The sequence below is a fragment of the Exophiala mesophila genome, assembly GCF_000836275.1.
Source record: "Exophiala mesophila strain CBS 40295 unplaced genomic scaffold supercont1.6, whole genome shotgun sequence".
NCBI classification, from domain to species: domain Eukaryota; kingdom Fungi; phylum Ascomycota; class Eurotiomycetes; order Chaetothyriales; family Herpotrichiellaceae; genus Exophiala; species Exophiala mesophila.
This window is the reverse complement of record NW_015622509.1, coordinates 2,939,452-2,951,473: the sequence shown is the minus strand read 5'-3', so window position 1 is coordinate 2,951,473 and position 12,022 is coordinate 2,939,452. Positions and strand designations below refer to the sequence as shown.

The window sequence follows — 12,022 nt, the reverse complement described above, 5'->3', positions numbered from 1 at the left end:
AACGCTTCGTAACCGCGGACGTTCGATCATTCAGCAGCACGCGATCATCAACAGGTGAGAACGTTGTGATTGTAGACGATAAGGCAACTCTTTTCTATCTTTCATCTTTCATCTTGATACTTGACACCTTGTCCTCATTCACTATCTTGAGCTTTCCAGATCGACGTCTTGGACGATATCAGAGACACTTGAAGCTATCGCTATCGCCATCGACATCAACCCTGGTCAGCTGATTACTGAACCAAATAGCTTTCTCTTCTCTCCCCGCCTCCAACGCAAGATCATCGACAGGTGTTGAACAACAACACTTGGATCTGAATTGACGTCAATATCATCTTTAATCTACTGACTCTTATCTCGGAGACCACATTCCTCCACGATTACCTCAAAAGCGCCATCCATCACATCGAACTACACTGAACCCATTCCCATTGCGCTTCGCGTTTTCTGGTGGCACCATTCAACGTGCGAGCCCAGACTCGCGGCAAATCCTAACATTTACAAAACGAGACACTCGAAACAATGTCCAAACTTCGCCCCTTGAACACCTCATCCACCTACAGTCTCGCACACACGGCGCAGTGTAAATTACATCTCTCTGCCAAGCGTGGGGATCGCGACCTGCGATTTGTGCTGGGACACGCTTTTACTCTCGACAATCTCATGCTCCGCATAGTCGAGATCGAGAACCGTTCCGCCAAATCCAATTTCATCGAAGGCAAAGCCCCTAGTGAAGATGGCAATCCACACTACGACTGCACAGCACCGAAACCGGCGGCCCCAGAAACCAAGCCGACACCTGTAGAACCCGAACCCAACCCCAGTGGTCGGAGGATCAGCTTCCACGACAACAACGCGCGGCCGTCTCAACTGACTTCCACAAGCGGCAGCAACTCGCCGACACGCCGACGCTCACCCCCACCGCCCGCAGCGCCGAGACACGAGTACATTGAGAGCGATGACTCGGACGACACTTCATCTGACGATTACGATGAACCAAATTCATACATCCCAGCCATCGCCGCTAATTCTTCGACGACAGCAGCATCACACGGAAGATCCAAGCATCTCTTGCACGACGCCTATTCGGACGACGAAGACGCGGCGCTCGAACTGGCCGACGATGAACTCGACCAAGACCCAGACCTTGATCAAGATTCAGGATTGTCACTTCAACGCTTCGCGTCGGCCTCGGCCCAACCTCCACGCATGATCCGGTCCAACTCTGAAGGGTCATCGTCTTCAGAAGACGAAGACGAACCTGTCTCGCCGCCACAACTGCCCGTGGACGTCGATGTGAGAGAATTGATTGGCGGCGAAAAGGACGAGGAGCTAGCTGGTCTGTATGATAGCGTCAGGAACTGTGTCTGTCATGGCAAGCACAACGACGCAGAGATCGCTGGCCAGACCACTGGGTTCTGGGACATCCCTGAGGATAAGTCGGGCGGCAAGAGGTTGGCAGTGGTGGCTATCGCAGCAGCAGGTTGATTTACGATTGGAAACGAGAGCGAAAGGGTCAATGAAAGGCAGGAGTGGTGATGAATATGAACTTTTCAGGCCGTGACTTGCGGAAAGCTGCGTTGCTTGATCTCACCCAAATTGGTCCGTCCGAGATTGGCTCGGCGCGTGTAACAGCGACTGGAAACTCGATGGTTCGGATGGTATGTAGCCTTGATTGTTGAATTCACTTGAACAAGCAAATATGACCCATGATTCCAGACGGCAATGTTGTAAGTTAGATCGCAAAAAGACAGGTGGAAATGTGGAGATAAAGTCACATCAATCAGTCTCGAGGTGGCGCGGCGAATCGCACCAAACCCTCAGTCTCACTTTTTATTCTTTCTCCTTCTGGTGCTTTGAGCTGGAGATTTGCTCAACTGAGTGGGAGTAAAGAGCGGTTCAGTCGTGTTGATATCATTGTTATCGCTGACATCTTGGATTCGAACCGTCTTTTTGGCCTTTGACTTTGGCTTCTTGGCAGAGGAAGAGAATCCCACACCAGACAAGAAACAGATTCTAGTCAAGGCACCAACATAGACAAAAAGGAAATTCCCATAGTCAATTCCATTCCAATTGTAGATGTCGTAATAGGCGGTGACACCAAGAGGGAGGCAACTGTATAGATGGCCAAAGTCGGCAATCAGGAGTCCGAGCAACAAGACCCGCCAGACGTTGAGGTCATTGGTGGCTCGAAGAACAAGCGCTTCATTAAAGGCAAAGGCAAGGTAGAGATTGCCCAGTTGACGCAGGACCACGTTGGTCCCCAGTGGCAGACCTAAGATGGAGGGCGCAGATGCAGCATGCTGCAGCTCGAGGTAGGTGGATGGTTTGAACCACGCGTAAAAGGCGCCGACCAGAGTCGAGGCGGGCTCGATCCAGAGAAAGAACAGAATGTAGGGGAAAGGGATTTTGGGAGGCATGACGCGGAGCGAGTCGTTCTGTGGTTCTGTGGTTCTGTGGTTCAGTGTGGATCACTCGATGCAATGCAATCCTCCTTGGCCGGAATAATCACAGATGTTGGGAACAAGAATTCCGAGTCGTGGTATGCGTGCAGTAAGCACAGTGGCACAGAAGGATCGAATAAAGTAAGAAACAGAGGAAAATGACCAGGATGATAGGATGACATGAACAGACACAATCCTTGAAGTTGATGGGGATTGACGGGGATCAAGCTTGATAGAAGGAAACAGGGAGCAGATGACGCCTGAGGCGCCCGACGAATCCAGTTCGCGGGTCACCCAAGTCACCTACTCCAGGGTGCTTACGAGTAGCCTGGGAGGGACATCTTCCAGTGGCTCCTCGCCCGTTGCTTTGCCATTCTTGGACCTTGCATGGTGCATGAAACACCGGATCAACCCGCAGTTGAGATCGAGAGATTCAAGATGAACTAAGCTCCGACGCCACATTCAAACATTGAAGAATGTGTCAGAGTCAAGGTATGCGTAAATTCAGGGATGATGCATGAATACTCCAGGAGGTAGAATCTAGCCATTCTATAATTAACAAAACTTGGATGGCACTTGATGTTGAGAGACGTACTGCGTACATAGGTAGTTTCTGGGTAGCCCTTGTGCCCTTGCAACTTGTCCTCCATGGGGGACCTCCAAGGATCGCCTAGCCGAAGACGGGCACCTAGGCAACGCACAATGCCTGGAGCTTACCACTGTCAGTTATTGCTGTTGTCTTGGAACATTCAACCAAGACAATGGTCAACGCTACAAGGAGCTTTCAGTCTCACCACAAGTTGGAGCGAGACATGTTTGCTACTCCTAAGACTACTTAGTATGACTGAGTTGTGAGGACGAAAGAAGCTGCAGCTTCACTTCATTATGAGTTGGATTCTGTTGTGATGAACTCATGGCCTGGAATTTGACCTGATAGGCGTATGCACCCTCCAACCACTGCTTAATTGCTTTTGCGTACGGAGCAGACGGGGATTCATTATTGGCATCATGTAGCCACAATGCTGTGAAGCTACTCGAGCCTAAGCAACACCCGTTCGGCCACTACTCCGTACTTAGTCGTAACTTCTAGGCATTAACTCAACTCCTCCAGGCGCGAGTTGGACCCCTTCATGACCCATCCACGGCCCATCTACGCCCCATCCATGCCTGTCATATGCACCCGCTCCCGCACCTGGCCAGTCTCCATCTCCACTCCACCTTTTTTCTGGTCCACCCACGCCACCAAAACAAGCAGAAACTCTGTCTGCATCAACAAATTTTCTGGTTTGCCTCACCTCCACCATTCCATCCTCTCCATCCTTTACCGACCTCTACCCTCAATCTCGACGTCTGACCTTTGTCCCATCGACGCTCTGGGCTCGTGCTGTTGCCGCTCAGAGATACACCATCGTTTTCTTGATCTGCAACTTTTGTCTTGCCTCACCGGGCCTCCTGCGCACACCTGTGTTACACCGCTACTCTCTGCCTCCACCACGATTGCACCCCCCGGGACCTCGCAATCCCGTCTCCTTTGTTTGCAATTCGATTCTATGTCGAACTGAAATCCATCTTCTTGACGGTCCACCGGTACATTCACCACTCTCTTCCCAATATTGCGCCCACCATGTCACACAATGAGCCACCTACCGTTGTCCCTCGACGTCGGACTTCAGTCCTCGTTCGAGAGCGCCCCCGAACGGCTTATGACTTTGACAATATGACTGACAACTACGTTACTCTTGCCCGACCCGTCACTCGCATGTCTTTCATTCCCAGCTCAAACTCCTGCGACTTGCTCGACTGGCAGAGATTTTCTCTTCCCCAGGGAAATATCGTCCAACCACATTCCAACGATCACTTTACAGACCCTTTTGCCGATTTCTCTTCCGACTCAACCCCTCCGCCTGCGCTGCATCAGCGGCGCTATTCCACCTTGACCCAATCATTCAAGCACGGCATGTCAGAACTCAAGTCTCTGACTCGGAGGATGTCCTTGACAGTCAAGAGCAAGACTAGCAAGCAAAAGGACGACTTGCTCGACAGACGACCCCAAGGCCCTACTCGCCCCTCGCCTAAGGACGTGTTAGATTTCTCCGATACCGTTATGGCCCCACCAAAGTCGCGAGGTCGCCTACTCTCGTCCCTGCCTTCTAGACGCAGACCTTCTTTGCCGTTGCTTCAGATGGAGACCTTTAGGGAGCCAACCATTGACACGACCGATCCCCTTTTTCGAAGTTCTCGCAACCGTGGACAGCCAGTGCTCTCTGACCTGGTCTTTGGTGGCGCTGGCGCCAGGGCCGCCGCGGCTGCACAAAACGAGCTTTTCCATGCTTCGCGGACACCACCACTTCCCCCGTACGAGCCCCGGGAAGTTGACCAAAGCAAAGTGGAGCAGGACGCGGAGAGCGGCATCGGCATCGTGCTAGATACACGCCCCAGCCGTGAATCTTCTCCGGCAAACACTCATGTCTTGTGCCGAGATCCAACCACCCTACTCGCGACTGAATTGCTCGAGCACATTCTTTCCTTCTTGGACATCAAGTCCTTGATGCAAGCCTCTTTGGTGTCTCGCAAATGGAACGAACTCTCTCAATCACAAGCCGCATGGAAGCGGGTCTTCTATCAAGAATACGGATCCCAGGCACCTACGCTCTCGTCACATACCGCGGGTCTCGGTAAGAACAAACCCGGACAAGACTTCCGCAAGCTGTTCCAGGTGCGAACCTTGATCGACAAGCGATGGAGGAATGGTGAAGCTGCCGCCATCTACCTAAACGGTCACAAGGACAGTGTCTACTGTGCCCAATTCGACGAGCACAAGATCATTACAGGGTCGAGGGACAACACCATCCGAATTTGGGACGCACATACATATCAATGTATTCGAAAACTGGGCCCGCCAAATAATCCGAGAGAAAGACAAAAGCTAGTCCCGCCCCCGGTGGAGCCTCAGGGAGTACTCCCCTTTTTCAAGGCCGATGTGTCTTCCCCGGACCCACCTGCAACCGAGATCAACTTATGGCACCAAGCCTCGGTGCTGTGTCTGCAGTATGACGATGAAATTCTAGTGACGGGGTCTTCAGACTTTTCCTGCCTGGTCTGGTCGATCAAGGACAATTACCAGCCCATGTTCCGCTTGATCGGCCACCATGCTGGAGTCTTGGACGTTTGTATCGACAAACATCGAATTGTGACTTGTTCCAAGGACACCACGATCAAGGTTTGGGACCGAAGTACTGGGCGACTACTCCAGACTCTCTCGGGACATCGAGGCCCTGTCAACGCCGTTCAGGTTCGCGGAAACTTGCTGGCCAGCGCTAGTGGCGATGGCATGTCCAAGCTGTGGCGATTGGAAGATGGCGTTTGTATCAAAGAATTCCAGTCCAAGGACCGTGGTCTGGCCTGTGTCGAGTTTTCGGAAAACGGAAGGACAATCTTCGCGGGCGGAAACGATCAGGTCATCTATGAATACGACACTGTGACGGGCGGCCGGATCCGAGAGCTCAAAGGGCACCGTGACCTGGTACGGTCGCTTCACTTGGACACGGCCAACTCACGCATCATCAGCGGCAGCTACGATCACTCGATCAAGGTGTGGAATGCCACCCAGGGCTTATCCGACGAGGATGGCGGCTTGCAGATCAACTTTGAGGGATGGACGTCGAGCTGGATTCTCGCGGCCAAAAGCAATTATCGCAAGATTGTGTGCACCAGCCAGGACGGAAGGGTGGTGATTATTGATTTTGGTTACGGCATTGATGGCGTGGACTTGGTCGAAGGCTGATTTACGACGCATACCAAGTGACCCCCTCGATTCTGGCGGTGTCCTTGACGTACACGGTGGTGGTTGACTTGCATTTTCTTTGAGCGAGGCGTTTCGGTTTATAATGCAGCTTGAACATATTACAACGCCGTACAACCTGCATAGCTATGTGTATTTAGTATGAACCTGGAGAGAGACTTCTTCAAGGCGAGACATAGTAACACGTGGAGATGTATATTTCTTGTATCATATTATATGACCTTTTTGGTTTCACGTTCCAAGTCACGAGACCAGTAGTAGAAATGGCGGAAATACGGGGATGAGTTGATGGGTAAGGATGGATATCCTTGGCAAAAATGAACTGCAACTCGACGTCATGCATTGTTTATTGACATGGAGAATCGTCGGAATCCGTGGCACTTGGTTGGCTAGAATGAAAGGGGGGAAAAGAACAATGGGGCTGGATTGGATTGTCAGGAGAGAATCCAGTATGGTGGCGAGAGATGATAGATCCGAAAAGTACGAAACCAAGATCTCCGAGAAAGGCGTGGGAGTCTGGACTGGAAGCCTGGCTCCATGTGCTTCAGGGCCGAGGGGGTCCTTGGCCCACCCGAGCGCCCCTGGAAGCCAATCGCTTCGGCCTTATGAATTAAGCGAGGCTCCTGATACGGACGCCTACTCCGTACGCTTATTTCCGTATTGTCCACGAGCACGGGAGGCGCGGGAGTCAAGTTGGAAGAAAGGCGTACTCCGTAGATACTGACAGGCAAGAACCAGTTAAAGAGACTTAATTGTAAGTTCATGGAAAAGTGGTCTTCTAATGGACAAGCGAACCATCAATACCAATGTCGTGTTACCAGGAGATCTACCTGGGTAGGTATCTTAGTCTACAATTTGTAATATTGGAGGGTCCGGCCATCCATCCACATGTACACCTACAGTGCGAGTGTGAGTGCCACGGCATCCTCCGTTTGTTTACCAAGGCGTGCTGCAACGTCACCAAACAAAATAAAAGGGACAGATCGATACCAATTGTGCAATTCTCTGTGCGTAGGACTACCAGATGGTGGTGTAGAAGGCGGTTTAGGTTGGTCCTTTCAGTTGGAGACTACGACAGTACCAGTAGCCATGTGGAAGAACTACTGGACTTCTACTACCTACTTAGTGCCAGAAATGGGAGAACTTCCGGGTGCCCACTCGCCCATTTTGAAGTGGACTCTTGAATTCTGCTGCCCGTGTCAGCCAGGCCACGACATGTTTCACCACGGCCTTGCATGTCTTGTTTACCTTGGAGGTTTCCAAAGAAGGATCAGGCAATTCTATGTAGGTGCCACCGTACAGGCACGACAGGGTGGCATACCTATCCGTGCAACCTGTCTTGATTGACAGATACATTACATGATCGAAGGAGGTTTCTTTCTTGAGCTAAATTTTACATATAATATGGATAGGTACCTGTATTGTACCGCATCCTTCACTTTTTCAGCTCGGCTGACGCACAGGCTCCGGCTATCGAGTCAAAGGACAAAGACATATCCTGATCTTGTACGGAGTAGGTCGAGAGATGAATCGATGGCCCGTGAGTCGGCATTGAGTCACACCAAGTACCACGCTACCTATTACCAACCACCTGTAGTGGTTACTGTAAAAGTAAGGTACCTACCTACCTATCCCGTACCTGTAATTCATGCCTGTGGACCATGACTTTGGCTCTGTCAATGACTTGTTCCAGGGTAGGTCATCCCATGGCCTGAAGCCCCTCAGCCGTTGATCAAGCCCAATGAAGAGCCCCTCTCGGCCTAGTACTTGTGTTTCCTCCCCAGTTCCCCCCAAATCCTGGCCAGGTTGGTAGGGTTGGTAGGGTGGCAGTTCGTTGGTCCAGTGGCCAGCCTAGGCGTCCAACTCGACTAATTCTCCTCCACCGACGCGTCTCTGTGTGCGTGCAATTCGCAATTACGCGAGAAGAAATCGAGCAAAAGTCAACACTTGCAGGCACTTTGCCTTACTGAGTTTAAATCTCATTGACTGACAAACGCTCTATTCTTCGCCTTCGTCACTCATTCTAGTCGTTAGCTTAAAACTCGTACCTAGTAGTTCTTGTAGTGATTGGGCTTTTCTGACTTCATTATTTGTTCCATGACTTCGACCACTTGATCCGTCCAGTCCATTCCATCCTCTACCATCGCTTGATTGCTTCCGTCACTCAACATCCCTAATCCCTCCTCGCCTTCATCCATCTCCTCCCACACGACACCAAACAACAACCTCTCAACACCTCTCAACACCTTCCAACGTCCTGCACAATCCCATGTTCCACCACCATTCCCACTGCCTCGTTCGAGTATAACCTTCACCCGCTTTCGGTCTCTGCAAACAATTCTGACCCTCACGCACCTATTATCTTTCACTGGCAACAAACAACCACGTATACAACTCACTCTGCCCACGCCATTCGCTTCACCTCCACCACTCATACCACATCTGCTTCATCTGCCTCATCCCAGTTGCTGTCACGGCCTCGAGTACTCATGGAATTGCCATCTTTGACTATTTCCATCGCCAATAACATCCTTGCGCAAGAACCAAAACATTGACGTCGCAAATATCCATCTTTACGCCATCTCGCAACCTCAAATCCGCCAGAGCCTATCCTTGCCTGCGCCCGTCCAACACGGACCACCATCTGTCAATCACCACCACCTTCTTCCCCATAACTGTCCTTTCCCTTGTTTTTCCTCCTTGCACGACTGCCCTATCTCTCTACCTTTGACATTCTTCCCTCCCGATCTTCAGGCAGTCTCACAGCATGCCGCCATCGAAGCGCAAAGCTCGTCGCAAGCCTCAGGACCTGCTCGAGTCTTCTGAGCCAGACCTTCCAGATTCTTCACCATCACGACCTTCATCCAAGAAGCGCAAGGTACCTTGCTCCATCTTCCAAATCTCCCTTTGACTCAGTTCACCTTGATTAACCATCCTCTACCATCTAGGTCAACGGAACCCGCGCTGCCCCCAGACGACTTTCTACCTCACCTGACCGTGACCAAATCTCAAACCCCGACACGGACGATGAAACAGAAGAAATCTCTCAAGCGGATTTGATCGACTCGGTAGTCTCCTACCTCTCCGTGCCCAAAGACGCAACCGTCGCCAGCGTCCAATATTCAAACGACAAGGAACAAAATAACAGTCCGCAGAAAGTCTCTGCATATGCCAAAATCGCCGGTCGCGATTGGACCTATTTTGTGCGAGACCAGGCCATCAACTTTGGAAGACCTCCTGACGATCGCCCGCCCATCAATGGCGCCTCCAGTCCGGTCGCCGATGTCAAAGACGCGTTGCCAGTTCATATAGACCTTGGCCCGAGCAAGATTGTCTCTCGCCATCACGCCTCCATCTTTTATGACGCAGAATACCCTGCTGATGAAGGTGGCTGGCACGTACGAGTCAACGGCCGTAATGGCATTCGACTCAACAATGTCTTGGTAAAGAAAGAGATGCGGGCGCATATCAAGTCTGGCGATATTCTCGAAATCGCCGGCACTCAGATGATGTTTGTCACTCCCGGTGACAAGGTGCAGATTGACCCCTACTTTATCGATCGTGCAAAAGCGTTGGCCGCGGGAGAAGAAGTACCCGCTACCCACGCCCATCCTGCTCCAAAGATTGAACCTTCACTGCAACCTCCTACCCAAGCATTCCCTTCTTTGGCCCCTGCGCCCCCCGACTTCAGACGCGATGCCACACCACCATCTCAAGTTGACGGAGGCAAGAATCAACGAGGCGTGTTCGACAGCAAGATGCCCATGTCTCCAATGTATGGACGAGGAATGATGATGGAAAGCACTCAGGAGATTGACTACAGCCGCGACTCGGCCAAAGATTTGAAGCCGCCGTACAGCTACGCCACCATGATCGCCCAGGCCATCTTTGCCAGCGAGGAGGAAAAGTTGACTTTGAGTAACATTTACTCGTTTATTGCCGACAAATATGCGTTTTACAGACATTCCAACAGTGGTTGGCAGGTTTGTCTGCACTCGTTCGCTTGCGTGGCCTGATACTGATATGTGTACAGAACTCCATTCGACACAATCTCTCCTTGAACAAGGCTTTCCAAAAGGTGCCACGACGAACCGACGAACCGGGCAAAGGCATGAAATGGCAGATTGCGCCCGAATTCCGCCAGGAATACTGGAAGAAACAAGCCCGTCGAGGCGGTGGTTCCGCACCCTCGTCTCCTGCTTCGACCAAGGATGTCAATCCCAATTTTCGCGGACCTAATGGGCAAAATCTTGGGTACGACACTTCTATGGTCAGCTCCTTCTCGGCCAAAGATGTCGGCCCTGGGTATCCGCCACGTCAGCCCAATGCTCCATTCCCTTCCCTCGTTCCTGGTCTTCCTCCAGGACCAACTCTGGCTCCACCATTCCAGCATCCCCAAGAAGCCATTACTCCTCAGCGGAGAAGAGCAGATACCTTGAACACCTTGCCCGACGGAGAGCTTGATGATTCCCCATTGACGCATGGCCTCGGCCGGCCCACCCCTCGATCTTCCAATGTACCCGCCTATACTTTGCCATCGTCCGTGCCTCCTCCGCATCGATCGCCCACGAACCCAACATTGTCTTCCTCTTACCTGGACACACCGTTTCATCTCTCCCAGCATAGCATCGTCACCCCGGCTCCTCTGCGACAGAACCCACGCCTGGCCCCACCAAGCACCCTGGTTGCCCCCAGCAAGTTTATGCCCGAGTCCTCGCCCGCTGGGCCTGGTCTGTTCTGGAAAGGCTTGATGGGAACGACACCGGGTCACCAGCTGCCAGACATTTCGCCAGTCAAGGACGACGAGCGACGTTCCAATGGTATTGAACGTCATGTCATGAGCTCGAGCCCTCCTCCGCTGGACTCTGGGTTGGGCAGTCCGAGCAAGCCGTCTCGAAGCAGCCAGGCGGTGCCGACATCAAGCTCGAGCGCCAGAAAGGAGGCCACACCATTGGCGCCCGCCAAGGAGAACGGTGTCGGCAGCGACGAGCATCGATTCAATCGAAGCCGAGGAAGCAGTTTCGCAACCAAACTCTCTCCAGTCACCCAGGCTTCCGCTCCCACCAACCCAGTTGCATCTTTCAGAGTCAATCCTCCTCCGCCAGTCAACAATGCAAATCCAGCACCCAAGGGAGACGACGATGACGACGATGGTGAAGGAGGCTTTGACCTCGCCAAAGGATTTGCCCCAATCGGAGGAGGCGCAAATTTCAACTCTGGCCGAAGCAGCAGTATTGGCGTCGCACGCGCAGGGACTTGAGGAACGTCTCGAGCTGGTGCTATAGTAGTGGAGGTGTACGACATTTATGGCAAGAATTTTGGTGGAATGTGAGATTAGGGCCCATTTTATGACTTTTGCATGATTGATTACGAGACTGGCTTACGGTGGACCACGCCGAGTGATGGGGCCCGCGGGCCATACTGTAACAGTATCATGGATGGATAACTGCATATTACTTAGATGGGGCTTGGTCTTTGGGTTTGGGTTTTGTGCAATCTGGCATTGATTGATGTGTCACAACGACGAGAACAGTGTGGGAAAGCAGGCTGGTGTGCGACGGCCCAGGGGCCTATTACCTGTGGTCAGTCTGATCTCACCAAGACAGCTACTGTATTTGATGCAATATATGCTTAACGGCATGAGGGTAGTGTACCTATATAAATGAGATGTTGAATGCTCAGATATGAACGCAACCTTGATGTGTTATTACTTCTGACTCTAACGGCCAATCAGTGACTGCGGTGTGACCCTTGAGGGGTCTTGGAACAACTCTCA

At 51.9% G+C, this 12,022-nt stretch overlaps 4 protein-coding genes across 4 annotated transcripts; 3 read left to right on the top strand and 1 right to left on the bottom strand.

The window, feature by feature from the left end:
* The first annotated feature begins 16 nt into the window (after window positions 1-16).
* Window positions 17-2,073, top strand: PV10_08913 (uncharacterized protein). Its single transcript, XM_016374001.1, has one exon. The coding sequence runs from the start codon at window positions 523-525 to the stop codon at window positions 1,486-1,488; it is 966 nt and encodes a 321-aa protein (XP_016220912.1). The 5' UTR covers window positions 17-522; the 3' UTR covers window positions 1,489-2,073.
* On the bottom strand, window positions 1,272-2,420 carry PV10_08912 (uncharacterized protein; the record flags this gene model as incomplete). The annotated part of the gene is made up of 1 exon (XM_016374000.1): window positions 1,272-2,420. One exon carries the CDS (start codon window positions 2,418-2,420, stop codon window positions 1,827-1,829), a length of 594 nt encoding a protein of 197 aa, XP_016220911.1. The 3' UTR covers window positions 1,272-1,826.
* Window positions 2,421-3,768: 1,348 nt separating this feature from the next.
* Window positions 3,769-6,451, top strand: PV10_08911 (uncharacterized protein). Its single transcript, XM_016373999.1, has one exon. It carries the CDS (start codon window positions 4,069-4,071, stop codon window positions 6,226-6,228), a length of 2,160 nt encoding a protein of 719 aa, XP_016220910.1. The 5' UTR covers window positions 3,769-4,068; the 3' UTR covers window positions 6,229-6,451.
* A 1,887-nt stretch (window positions 6,452-8,338) lies between these two features.
* PV10_08910 (uncharacterized protein) lies at window positions 8,339-11,946 on the top strand. The gene is made up of 3 exons (XM_016373998.1): window positions 8,339-9,124; window positions 9,195-10,229; window positions 10,280-11,946. The coding sequence occupies exons 1-3, from the start codon at window positions 9,014-9,016 to the stop codon at window positions 11,504-11,506; spliced, it is 2,373 nt and encodes a 790-aa protein (XP_016220909.1). The 5' UTR covers window positions 8,339-9,013; the 3' UTR covers window positions 11,507-11,946.
* The last annotated feature ends 76 nt before the right edge of the window (window positions 11,947-12,022 follow it).